The 14,619-nt window shown below is 29.4% G+C and overlaps 1 protein-coding gene across 1 annotated transcript; it reads left to right on the top strand.

Moving 5' to 3' along the window:
* Window positions 1-3,974: 3,974 nt before the first annotated feature.
* Window positions 3,975-6,858, top strand: LOC133330243 (RNA-binding protein 34-like). Its single transcript, XM_061538710.1, has 4 exons — window positions 3,975-3,983; window positions 4,646-4,658; window positions 5,420-6,277; window positions 6,348-6,858. The coding sequence occupies exons 1-4, from the start codon at window positions 3,975-3,977 to the stop codon at window positions 6,854-6,856; spliced, it is 1,389 nt and encodes a 462-aa protein (XP_061394694.1). The 3' UTR covers window positions 6,857-6,858.
* The last annotated feature ends 7,761 nt before the right edge of the window (window positions 6,859-14,619 follow it).

Raw genomic sequence — 14,619 nt, 5'->3', positions numbered from 1 at the left:
GTATTTTTAATACATGTTTACAACAATAAATAATTATAAAAAAACCTAAAAGTTTAATTCATTTCACAAAAAAATCTCAAAAAATCGAAAATCTTATTTAAAGAATGGAATTTTTTTTTCAATAATTTTTTAAATTTTCACAGAAAAAAACAGGAAATTAAAAATAATTATTATAATAATAATCATATGTGCTATATAAACGATTTGTCGTATACTGTGATGCTCTTATATTAAAAATTTCAATTAAATCTAAACCAATTGATATGCGTATCTTTAATGAGGGTACCAAAAACACTGACATCATTTTCATTTGACCATTACAGGTGACATTTAGAAGTACACTACCCACAATGTCATTAATTTGTCCATCAGCTGTTCGAATATAGGTCTCATATGTTGGATAGATATCCAAACCGTTACGTTGTATAAAATCTATACAACCGAAACCTAAACATGTTACCGGTGTTCCTGTATCAACGAAACCACGATAATACCAACCGTTCAAATATAACTCGATACAATTCGAACCATTATAATATTCACTAATAATGGCTTGTGTAACATCGGCAGTAAATTGTTGTCGCTGCAGCTGTTGTTGGGGTCTGTAACGTTCTTTGGGTTTTGTTATATTATAACTGGTATTAATTAATTTGTGTGGTTTTGTTTTATTTTTGTTGTTGCTATTGTTAATAATAGTATTTATTTTAGTTGTAATTTTATTATTTGTTGTTTTATTGGTATTTAAATTATTACTTATTTTATCATTATTTTTTATATTATTATTTTTAATATTATTAGTTGTATTATTATTATTTTTCGGATTCTTATTATTTACATTATTTGTATTATTCTTCATATTATTGTTTGCAATATTATTATTTGTATTATTAATTATATTATTAGTTATATTTTTATCATTATTTTTTATATTATTATTTGTATCATTATCTGAAATATTTTTATTTGTATTATTATTTATATTATTAGTTATTTTGTTATCATTATTTATTTTTATATTATTTGTATCATCGTCTGAATTATTATTATTTGTATTATTTATATTATTATTTGTATTATTATTATTTGTATTATTATTAATATTTTTTGTATTATTATTTGTATTATTATTTATATTATCATTATTTGTGTTATTATTAGTATTATTCATATTTATATTATTATCAATATTGTTTTTATTATTTAAATTATTATTATTTATTTTATTATTAGTATCTATGTTATTATCATTATTATTATTTTTATTATTATTGTTTATATTATAAGTATCCATTTTAATAATATAATTTTTATTTTTATTGTTCATATTATTAGGATCTATTTTATTATTATTATTTATTTTATCATTGGTATCTATTTTATTATCGACATTATTATCATTTATATTATAATTATTATTGTTTATATTATTATCTATTTTATTATTAATATTACTTATTTCATTATTATTATTTATCTTATTATTGTTATTTATTTTATTATCATTATTATTTATTTTATTACTATTTTCCTCTGTATTAAAATTATTGTTTAAATCATTATTTTGTTTATTTTCATTATTCGCCAATGTTTGTAATTCATTTAATATGTCATCGGTTAATTCCGATAAACTTTCTTCTAAAATTGTAATCAAATCATCGCTCAATGACACTGAAGTAGTTTTATTTGCATTCGAATTGTCGTCTATTTTTGGTGGCGATTTTTGGGAGGAGTTATTCAGATATTGGTTTGTCGTTGTTGTTGCCACTGACATGGTTATTTTTCCCTGGTTGAAATGTGTATAACTATAAAAAAAGAAAAATAATATGCTCAAGTTAATAATTCATTATTAAAAAAAAACTACAGATGTCAAATAAATGCTGAATTTTCATAAAACATAGGTGTGATGCAAACATTATCATGATTTATTGGAAGTTGAAACAAAAAACATGTCAAAATATCAAATAAATCAATTATATCATAATTTATTTGAAGTTTATTGTATACAATATCATATCAAATAAATCTGGTACTGGATCGCTTTTTATTATGATTGCAAATTGCATAGTTGAAACGATAGGATTTGATATATATTTTATACGAAATATAAGTTAAAACTTCAAATAAATCATCGAAACAATTGACATTTTTCGAATAAGAAAATATACGTCAAATCAATGCAACATAACAATGTTTTTGGAACGCTTGTTTATGGTTGTAAAATACAGACCAAAAATTTATTTGACGTTTATTAATATTAATAAATAAATCAATTAAACATATAAATGATACCGGAACGTTTTTTGCAAGGTTCCCAAGATATTTAGTTAAACTATTAAAAAATTGTATATATATATATATATATATATCGCTTCATGTAAACAATATTGCGCTTTATTTGACGTTTACTGTATATAAAGATAAGTTAAATCACAAAAAACCCAAATAAATCATACAAACGTATAAATGAAATTGGAACGTTTTTTATTATGGTATAGTAAACATTGTTTTATTTGAAAGATATAAATGAAACTGGAACGTTTTTTATTATGGACGCATAGTAAAATACCTCTAATGAAAGCCTATAATCGCTAATTATTTGCCGCAATTGATTTTTTTAATTTTAGTTTAAATTTTGAGAATATTTAGTCATTAATATTGATAAATTACAATAAATTAAATTACAAAAAAGCAACACCAATGAAAACGTAGGATATCTTTAATGATGATATCAAAGTCTGTTTATATAAGAAGATAGTGACAATCAGTCTGTTTTTTTACTTTTTTTTATAAAATTATCAGAATATATTAGGGTCTTAACTTCAAACAATATTTTCAGTGAACTTATTGTAAATTGGCGTAAAAAAGTAGCAGAAAAGATAAGAGATGAATTTTAAATTGTAATATGTTTATTTAGATCTGTTTAGTGTGTATATATATATATATATAATTCTTTGACCACAGCCCTAATATTCAATTTCAGGCATTGACAATTTATTTTCAATGACAATAATTTTTTGTAACACAATTAGCTGTTGTAATTCATGCGTACACCTTATTAAATACACCTCGGATGGTACGTTTTTCATTTTGGTTGCCAAACCAATATCAACACCATCACCCGCCCAAATGTAAACAAATAATCAGCTGATCATCTGCTAGATGCCGCCAATTGGACAGTGCTTCTCACATAAGTTTCAAAATTCACAATAATTCGCACAATATTGTAAAAATTTGCACATTAATTTTTGACATTTCACTTACCAATTTAAATAATATTAACTTTTATTTTCGATAGATTTTTATTAATTATTTGAAAAAAACTTCGAATACAGAGCCTGCTGTTGCTTTTGTTGGATATTGGAATAGGAACTATTTTTGTTTTTGGAAATAATTGTGATCCAGAGTTGCATTTGTAAGGGCATGGCGTAAAGGAGAACATTTAACGTCATACGCTTTGGAGAAACTAAAACTTCAAGTGGTCCGAAAGCGAAAAAATAATTCATTTGCGGAATTTGGATCTCCCACAATAGGGTAGGTAAATGCTTTCTAAATATTATTTTTTTTTGCATTCTTAAACTTTGAAATTTTCATTTTCTTCTCAAGCTAGGTTAGCAGGGAAAGGGCAGTGCTCTCATGGATCGTCGATCATAAGGATCTTAGAAGAAACGAAAAAGGGCTTAGGTGTCCATTGTTAAAACACCGCCAGTTAAATATGAAATTTATAATCTAGCAATATTCTCCGGAATAAATGCCAAGTAGATCCTTAGCTTTGTTAAAACTTTGACATGACTAAAAACTTTGTCTCTATGTGAGGATCTTCCGTTCTGGAAATAATTGAACCAACATAATCTGTAGATGTCCATCGCTAATTAGCTGAAGACACACCGACAGTTTGGTAAATATAAAATTTATAATCTAGCATTCGCCTCCGGAATAGATGAAAAGCAGATTATTAGCTTTGTTAAAACATAGACATGGCTAATGTAAGGATAAGAAAGATCTGGAAATAATTGAACCTACATACTCTGTAGATGTCCATCGCTAATTACCTGAAGACAAACCGACATTTTGGTAAATATGAAATCGATAAACTAGCATTCTTCTCCGGAATAGATGCCAAGAGCAGATCCTTAACTTTGTTAAAACTGTTTTAAACATCGTCTATCTGTGCTCCCTCTTTCCACATTCCTTAACTCATTTATTTTCAGGTATCCAGACTGCCGTACATGCCTTAACCTTACTTTTCCCAAGTTCTTCAATAGCAGTTAAAAAATTGGTTATCATATGACCATAACGCTGCGAATTGTCGTCGTTGACAGTCGTTCCATTTTCATTTTCGAAGAAGCACTGAGACTAGCTGGATATCAGCTGCCTCTCAAGTTTGCTGTCAAACTTTATTATTGTGAATTGACTTCCATTATGAAAACGTAAACAAAGACCAAATTTTTGACATAAAACAGCTGACTTTCGAAAGCTGGATGAGCTTATTAATAGATCATTTGAATTTTTCCTCTTTCAGTGACTTTTTCTGGATTTTTTAAAACATTTTCAATTAAGTGAAGATTCTCAGAACCCCAAATACGACGGTCTTAGTTTTTTTTAAGTCCTTGGTCATGTTTAATTAAAATTTATTTTTCCTTTTTAGACTCCCCCTCAAGGTATCAACATATTTTTTTATTCTATTTTTTTTCTTTCAGTAACTTTTTGCATTTTTTAAGTTTTTCAATTAGTTGAGTATTTTCAGAACCCCAAATACGCCAGTTCTAGAAAGTTTTTTTTCTTGAAAATGTCCTTGATCATATTTAATTATAATTTTAATTTGTTGTTTTTTCAGACCCTCCCTCAAAGGGATCAATTAAATTTTTTATTTGAATTTTTTCTCTTTCAGTGAATTTTTTTTTCAATTTATTTACATTCATTACAAAGAAAGCCATTTAAGGCCAATTATACATGTATTGAGAGATTAACATAAAATAAAGCTAAAACTATGGCAGAAAAATAATTTTATTTGTAATAAAGTTTTTCTGGATTTTTTTAAAACTTTTTTCAATTTATTTGAATTTTTGTCTCTTTACTGTAACACATATGACGCCAAGCATTTTACGCTTTAATTCTGTTAAGGGTTATGCATTTTCCAGTTATACAAATTTTTGTCTGTGTCACCCTGTTGTTTTGTTCCCCATATGCAACAATCCCACGTTAATTTTATGTTTTTATTTTCATTCATATACACGTGAAGAGTTTTGAAAACGCAGATTTGAAAATAAAAATTTTGAAATAGAAATCATGAATAAAAATAAAAAATCTTTAATAAAAACTAAACACATGGAGGAAGAATCCATCGTGGAGACACAACCAAAGGCCGCAGAGAAGGTGGCAAAGAAAAATAAAGTGGATAAAAAGAAAAATAAACTGGCAGAGGAAAAGAAAAAGAAGAAGCAGGAAAATGTGGTGCAGGTGAAGAACGCCACCACCACTACCAAGGAGACTGGAAATCTCACAGAGGCAGAGCTGAAAAAGATTGAAAAGAAGAAGGCGAAAAAATTGGCCCAGAAGCTGAAGAAGGCACAGAAAAAGGCGGCAGCTGGAATATCTGAGGGAACGAAGGTAGAAAAGAAGAAGGAGGAAAATAAGGGAGAAGAAGGCCAGGGGAAGGCTTCCAAGAAAGCCAAGAAACGTAAATTGGAGGTGTCCGAGCAGGAGCAACAATCTGCTGAACAGGTACCCAATAAAAAGAACAAGAAGAAGAACAACAAGTTAGCCAAGGAGGATGCCAACAAAGAAGAGGTTGCAGAAACTGAAAAGAAAGTCGTGGCCACCAAAGAGACCACTGAAGCTTCCGAACGAGTCCAATTGAAGAAGGAAAAGAAACTAAAGAAACGCGAAGAATTAAAGGCACAAAAATTGGCCGAGAAAAAACCCAGAGATCCGGCCGAAGAAGAGGCCACAGTATTTGTGGGTAATCTGCCAGTCAATACCAAACGTGTACAATTGACCAAGTTGTTCAAAAAATATGGACCTGTCAACTCAATACGTTTACGCACGGCAGCTGGTCAAATTTTACATAAACATAAAATGCGTAAGGCCGCTGGGGCCCTTAATGCCTATGTGGTACTCACAAGCAAGGAGGCGGCTGAAAAGGCATTGGAACTGAATGGTAGCGAATTCAAGGGTATGCATTTGCGTGTCACCAAATCGAGTTTAAAACACTCAGCCTCGGCCCTGGAATCGAAGGAGGAGGCCAAGCGTACCATATTTGTGGGAAATTTGAAATATAGTAAGTTTCAAAATAAATTTGAGATTTTAAATTTTTTTTTAATTAAAAATTATGTTTTTTTCAATTCCAGCTGCCACCGAAGAATCTCTACGTGAGACCTTTAGCAGTTGTGGCGAAATCGAATATGTCCGTTGCATTCGTGACAAGGACAAGGGCTGCAAGGGAGTGGCCTATGTTCGTTTCAAAACAGCCGATGCCGTGGGCTTGGCCCTGGAACTGAATCAAACCCTGCTGGATGATCGTCCCATCAATGTTGAACGTTATAGTGTCAAAAAACTGGGTGCCAAGGAGCAACGTGATGTCCAGGCTGCCAAAGAGAAACTTTATCAAAAACACAATAAGAAGGCGGTTGGTGCTGGTGGCGATAAATCCAAAAAATTCAATAAAAACAAAAATTCAAATTCCCAGCCAAAACAATCTCAAGGGGGTGATGGTGAGAAGAAGACCAAGAAAAGTGAATTCCGTGGCGTTAAGGTGGAGGCCCTCAAGAAGAAACAACAGAAACAGAAAAAGAAGAAACCCAGTCAGGCCATGGATATTGCCAAGAAAATAGCACCCAGACCGAAAAGTGACGAGTAAAGGAAGGACGTAGTTAATTTTTAAGAATTTACTTTTCTTTGTGAAAGTATAGCCAACCAAGCAACCACACCTGGAGAGTGGTGGTATTTTTTAATAGAAATAATAAATTTAATTTTTTTGTTTCTCCTTGACTGTATTTTAACTCTAAAATATTTTTTTATATTATATTAATATATATGGTAATAAAAAATAGAGAGAAATTGTTAAATTTAATTAAATGGGAGTTAATTTATTAAAAAAAATAGATTCAGCTAAGCTAAATTGTATATTTCCTAAAGAAAATCCTATTCAGCTGATCTGAATTAAAGTTTTTCTAACGAAAGGACAATTCAGCTAAGCGGAATAGAAGAATATATACAAAAAATCTAATTCAGCTAATCTGAATAGCTTATATCACAACATAAATCCTATTCAGCAAAGCTAAATTGTAGATTTTGTTTATCAAGCCCAATTCAGCTAAGCTGAAATGTATATTTCTCAAAGAAAATCCTATTCAGCTGAGTTGAATTGATGTTTTTCTAACGATAGGACAATTCAGCTAAGCAGAATAAATAAATATCTACAACAAATTCTAATTCAGCTAATCTGAATAGCTGATATCACAACATAAATCCTATTCAGCTAAGCTTATTTGTAGAGTTTGTTTAATAAATCCTATTCAGCTAAGCTTAATTGTATATTTCCTAAAGAAAATCCTATTCAGCTGAGCCGAATTGAACATTTTCTAATGATAAGCCAATTCAGCTAAGCGCAATAGAAGAATATCTACAAAAAATCTAATTCGGCTAAACTGAATTGCCGATAACACAACATAAATCCTATTCAGCTAAACTGAATTGTAGATTTTGTTTAAGAATATCCTATTCAGCTAAGCATAATTGTAATTTTCCGAAGAAAATCCTATTCAGCTAAGCTGAATTAAAGTTGTTCTAACGATATGACAATTCAACAAAGCATAATAGATATTTACAAAAAAATCTAATTCAGCTAATCTGAATAACTCTTATTCAGCAAAGTTAATTTGAGAATTTTCTGTAGAAATTCCAATTAAGCACAGCTGAATTTATAATTTCGCAAAAGATAACTCTCCTCAAACAAAAAAAAATCTTTTTAATTTTCAATGACCTCAAGCCGAAAAAACGAATAAATAAAAAAATTCACTTTATTCTCAACTCCTCATTGTCCCCATCGCCAATTGCTTCTTTATTTTCACCTGTATATCCATTGGAAATGTAGTCGCTAACGCCTTGGCACATTCCATACAATAGGTACGCTTATAGAAGAAACTACACGAGGTATCTTTACATATCATATTGCTGCATCGAATACATTCAGCTCCGATTGCTATAAAATATTCCGGCTTTGATTTCCACTTTGGTATGGGCGGCTGAAATGGATCACGCATTATATATGTGGGTTCACAAAATTCCAGACCATAAACAAAAGATGGCTGCTGCCACATAATTTACAATGGAATAATATGCGATCATCGATAACGGTATCGGTTTCTTTGGTTTCCGTTGTGGTTGGTTCTTTAGGGGTATCATCAGAAGTTTGGGTTGTGGTTTCTATTGGGTCTGTGGCAGATTTTGTTGTGGATAATTCATCAGACATTTTTGCTGTAAATAGTAGGGAAATGTATCCGTAAATTGATTCCGATGTTTTTTCACTGCAACAATGGCCTTAAGGGGTCTCTAAATTCCAATTTTGAAATCCTATTCGGCTAATAAAAAAACCAAAAATTATTACGGAATAAGAAAAATTATTATGCTGCTACCAAACTTACAAATATTTAAAATAGATTTTGGATCCTTTAAGAGTTGATCATTGGCTCATCGAAAAGGGTTTCGAATTTCAAACGCTCCGAATAAGTATTTGGCCACCCTTTATCCAGCCAGTGTTTCAAATTTGTCAAACAGGAATTCCCTTTAAAATGAGATGAAGTTGTTACCGCCTTTTGAGGGTGCTGCAGGACAACTGGATATCCTTCAATTCACAATAATGAATTCCGACAACAATCGGGCAGCTGGTCCTCCAGGGAGACCTTATTAATAAGCCTTACATTCGAGTGATACAAACAATCATCTCAAGAACAATATTTTCTCATTAACAGGGTGTTTCAAGTGTTTGAGCAATGGATCATCTGTGAAAGAACAGGTGATTATAAAGATCTTCTCATTAACAGGGTGATTCAAGTTCTTATAAATGAATCATCTGTGTAAAACAGATGAAATAGTAAAATAAAATAATAAATAATATTAAAATAGTAAAATTCAAATAGTTTTTTTATTAAAATAGTTTTTTCCAAGTATCCTAGGCGTGAATTTATTAAAAATAATTTTTTCCTAACTACCCTATTCGTGGATTTAGGCTTGAATTTATAAAAAAACATTTTTCCCCAAAGTTCTGGGCGTGGATTTATTAAAAATAATTTTTCCTACTTACCCTAGGCGTAGATTTATTAAAAATAATTTTTCCTACTTACCCTAGGCATAGATTTATTAAAAATAATTTTTCCTACTTACCCTAGGCGTAGATTTATTAAAAAAAATTTTTCCTACTTACCCTAGGCGTGGATTTATTAAAAATATTTTTTTCCCATTTAATCTAGGCGTGGATTTATTAAAAATAATTTTTTCCCATTTAATCTAAGCGTGGATTTATAAAAAATAATTTTTTCCCATTTAATCTAGGCGTGGATTTATTAAAAATAAATTTTTCCCATTTAATCTAAGCGTGGATTTATTAAAAATAATTTTTTCCCATTTAATCTAGGCGTAGATTTATTAAAAATATTTTTTTCCTATTTAATCTAGGCGTGGATTTATTAAAAATAATTTTTTCCCATTTAATCTAAGCGTGGATTTATTAAAAATAATTTTTCCTATTAGTCCTAGGCGTGGATTTATTAAAACTAAATTTTTCCTAGTAGTTCTAGGCCTGGGTTTATTAAAAATAAATCGTTCGTAGTAGTTTTAGGCGTGGATTTATTAAAAATAATATTTTCCTAGGCCTGGATTTATTAAAACTAAATTTTTCCTAGTAGTTCTAGGCCTGAATTAATTAAAAATAATGTTTTCCTAACAGTTCTAGGCTTGGATTTATTAAAAATATATTTTTCTTTCACAATGCCCTTGTTAATGTGAACATTTTATTTTTCTCTGTGTCACCCTGTCATTATGTTATCGTACAGTTAACAACATTGCTACAGTCCTAAAGTCGATCTCTAGAAACCTATCATTCTTATTGACAAACTATTCGTGAATTGTGAAAATTGAAATATTTATTACACTCTATTCATGGGAAAATAAGGAAAATCATTAACAATTCTATGGAAAATTGTTAAAAAGTAATGATTTTCTTGATGGAAAAGTGAAAAAATATTGAAATATTTAACGAGAAATAAAAGCAAAGTGGACAAAACGAAAAATGAGTCAAAGTCAGTCTTGATCAAATAGGACATCGGAAAAAAGACAGGAAAACGACGACAAAGAAGAAGAGCAGAAGCAAAAAAACAACCCGAAAACAACCTTTTAAAACAAAGAAGATAAAGAACAAAACAAAGTATAGAAAAATTATATATGTAATCTAAAAAAAAAAACAATAATCATTCAACCATCCATCCATACATTCACATACATCAGTTGTGTTGTTCATCGTGATAGAAGAAAACAATCGGGTGAATTGTTCGTAAGTTTGCGATTCATTTATATAGAAAATGAAAAATATTTAATAAAATTTTGAAAAATTTTCTTAATCGAAAAAAAAAGTGGAATTGCATTCGGAACGACGACCCCCCTGGTTTGCTTGTTTATATATCTTGAGGCTGTTTGCTGCTGCTGGTGGTTGTTGCCTGCCTGCCTGCTGGCTGGCCAAACAGCTTGGGCCAAAGCAGTATCTAGTATGTAGCTGTAGCTTTAAAAAAACAGCAAACAAAAGATAATAAAACACACAGCAAAACAACAACAACAATAACAAGAAATAAATAATAATAAAAACAACGAAAAGCAGAATCACAAATAAAAAATAACAACACGAAAGAAGCAAGACGAAAAAAATTCTTTGTTTAATACACAAAAAAATTGTTTTAATTCCGCCGCAGAGCGTCGCGAAAAAATTATCTTGTGTTCGTCGTGAAGAAGAAGAAAAAAAGATTGCAAATAACAACAAAAAAGAAAGCAAGAAAGAAACAATTTTAGTGTTAAACAATTTATTTTTCATCGACATCAAAAAAAGGAGATTTTGCCATCCAAAAATTGAAATCGAAGACGAAAAATTTGCAACTTTGCAAATTTTGTGTTAGGTAAGTAGTGCTCAAAAATTTTACTGATTATTTTATACTCTCCTTAAGAAAAGCAAAAAATACGTAAACTGCCTTAACAACAAAAATATATAATATATGTTGTTGTTTTTTATTAAAATTATTGTCCTTGCAAATGTCATCATCATTCCTCTTTCTCTTTATTTAGTAAGTTTTTATGCCGTCTTTTTTTCCATTCTTTCATGTCTTTGAGTTTCATTGCTGGACTTTGTACTTCTCTTTGGGCTTCGATGCCGGTTTGGTTTGGTCGTCTAGGCTTGCCATATAAGTACATTTCAAATGCAGTTGGTATGCCAGCTAAACATATAGTTTTTTTTGTGTTGGAATTGTTTTACATGAGAAGTTGGACAAATATGGTATAACTGAAAATTTTGAGATATTCTTTTTATTATTTTTTTTTTGAGATATTTTCAAAACATTGTAGTTAAGCTGAAGGTCAAGAAGTATTTATAGAAATGTTGCAGGACAGAGTTTTTATGGACGATGTAGATGACAGCTTTTAAAGACCAGCTCAACGTAGTCTATAGCTGAAGCTGGTCTTTACAGAGCAGCTGAAGGTGGTCTTTTTAAGAAGCTGAAGGTGGTCTTTATAAAGCAGCTGAATGTGGTCTTTATAGAGCAGCTGAAGGTGGTATTTATAGAGCAGCTGAAGGTGGTCTCTATAGAGCAGATGTGGCTGGGTTTTATAGGCCAGCTGAAAGACAGTTAGAAAATTCTATGGAAGACATGTTATAAAGTTTTGAGTTGGCCTTCTAAAAAGGTCTTTAGAAGACCTTATAGGAAGGTTTTAAGAAGACCTTTCGAAAGTCTAAAGAAATCCTTTTCCAAAGGTCTGTTTTAGAAAGTCTTTAGAAGACTTTTTCGAAAGGTCTTTGGAAAACCTCTTCGAAAGGTCTTTGGAAATACTTTTAGAAAAGTCTTTAAAAATCCTTTTCAAAAAGTCTTCAGAAAACCTTTTCGAAAGGTCTTCAGAAGACCTTTTAGAAAAGCCTCTTAGAAACCCTCTTCGAAAGGTCTTTGGAAATCCATTTAGAAAAGTCATTTCGAGATATTTTTTCTAACGACTTTAGAAGTCCCTTTAGAAAGCTTTTTAGAAGAAATTTCAGAAGGACTTTTCGAAAGACACTTTATGAAGGTTTTTAGAGAAACTTTACCATAGTTTTTTCGTATATTTTTAAGTAGAGTTATAAATAGTCTTCTAAGGTCGGTTGCAGAAATTGCAGAAATTTCTTTTAAAAGATTCACCCCTATAGCTGTTTGCAGAGAATATTTTAAATCAAGGCTGGAAAAATATATTTTTAATAAAACCAGGAGAAAACATTTTTTTTAAATAAAAACATGCCTTTTTCTAATTGGAAAAAATTTAATATTTGCCTTTTTCCTATTGGAAAAATATTTTTATTTTTAATAAAACTTTTTTTTAATAAATATTTGCCTTTTTCCAATTTGAAAAAAAATATTTTTAATAAAACCACGACTTTTTTAATAAATATTTGCCTTTTTCCCATTGGAAAAAAATATTTTTAAAAAAACCACGGCCTTTTTTATAAATATTTGCCTTTTTCCAATTGAAAAAAAATATTTTTAATAAATATTTGCTTTTTTCCTATTGGAAAACGTTATTTTTAATAAAAACACAACTTTTTCCGATTGGAAAAAAATATTTTTAAAAAAATCACCCCTTTTTCCAATTATAAAAACGTTTTAAATAAATCTTTGCCTTTTTCCAATTGGAAAACATTTTTAATAAAAAACACGCCTTTTTCCAATTGGAAAAAATATTTTTAATAAAATCACGCCTTTTTGCAATTGGAAACACATTTTAAATGAATCTTTGCCTTTTTCTAATTGGAAAAAAATTTGTAATAGATCATCGCCTTTTTCCTATCAGAAAAAAATATTGTTAATGAATCAACGTCTTTTTTCAAATTGAAAAAATTTTTTATAATATCAGGTCTTTTTCCTATTGGAAAATTTATTCTTAATAAAGCCTCACCTTTTTCTCAATGGGAAAAAATTATTTTTAATAAATCACGCTTTTTTTCAATTAGGAAAAAATATATGTAATAAATCTTGGCCTTTTTCAATTTTCAATTGGAAAAAATTATTTTTAATAAAACACGCTTTTTTTCCATTGGGAAAAATTATATGTAATAATTCTTGGCCTTTTTCCAATTGGAAACATATATTTTTAATAAATCATCGCCTTTTACCTATCAGAAAAATTTATTTTTTATAAATCCACGTCTTTTTTTTCAAATTGAAAAAAAACTAGTTTTAGTAAAACCACGTCTTTTTCCAATAAGAAAAAAATATTTTTTATAAATCTTCGCCTTTTTCCAACCACTTTTTTCAAATTTAAAAAATATATATGTTTTTAGTAAATCCACGTCAAAGACATTGTGGAATAATTTATTTTTAATAAATCCTCTCGTTTTCCAATTGGAAAAAAATATTTTTAATAAATTCACGCCTGAGACTATTAGGAAAAAAATTATTTTTAATAAATCCACTCCTAGGACTACTAGGAAAACATATTTTTAATAATTTCATGCCTAGGGTAGTTAGGAAAAATTATTTTTTTTATAAATCTACGCCTAAGACTACTACGGAAAATTTATTTTTTTATAAATCTACGCCTAAGACTACTACGGAAAATTTATTTTTAATAATTTCACGCCTAGGGTAGTTAGGAAAAAAAGATTTTTAATAAATCCACGCCTGGGACTATTAGGATATTGCGAATTTTTTTAATAAATCCTCACCCCAGTCTTCTGTGCTACTACATTGCATTTGACCACAACTGTAGCGATAAAAAAATATTTATCCGCATATTATGAAGAAAATAATTTTTTGTGGCATTTCTTTTCGACATGTGGTTTCGTTTGAAGTCAACACCTCTCAAAACTTGCACTTCTTTTAAATAATTTTTGTTATTTTTCTGATATTTAAATTAAATTACATACCAAATAAATTTTGGTTAAGAGATAGGGGAAATATTTAATATCATTGGCCCCTCTAGCTGACCACAGATCCAATTTTGGGTGGTAGAGAAGACATTGTTGATTGTAGGTTCAACCAGCTGTTGCATATCTAAAATTTACGGAAATACCCTCCGAAATCCCACCACAATGTCTAATAATTTATACTAAAAATATATATTATACATTTATTTTTTATTTAAATAATATGCACATCATTTGTTTACTTTTTTTTTGTTGTTTGTTCTCCTCTTTCGCATTCAGCTGCTGCTGCCGTTGATGATGATGATGATTGCATTTGTGTCTATTTTCTCGCTATACTAACTGGCTGGCTAGTAAAAAAGATGAAGAAAAAAAAAAGATTTTGAAAAATTTTGCATTGTCATTTTCTTCTTCTTATACTTCTTAACAACAATTCTTTTTTTTTCAACATCTTTGTTTTGCTCTTATTGTTCTACATT

This window comes from Musca vetustissima, unplaced genomic scaffold, assembly GCF_032173495.1.
Source record: "Musca vetustissima isolate MV318-11 ecotype Yass unplaced genomic scaffold, APGP_CSIRO_Mvet_v1 utg189827, whole genome shotgun sequence".
Lineage (NCBI taxonomy): Eukaryota > Metazoa > Arthropoda > Insecta > Diptera > Muscidae > Musca > Musca vetustissima.
Note: the sequence above shows the minus strand (reverse complement) of the source record. Positions and strands in the feature narration are given on the sequence as shown.

Bases quoted from the DNA above. Each gene is read 5' to 3' on its own strand.
- LOC133330243 (XM_061538710.1), top strand. The intron at 6,278-6,347 runs GTAAGTTTCAAA...TTTCAATTCCAG, and splicing joins TGTGGGAAATTTGAAATATA to CTGCCACCGAAGAATCTCTA.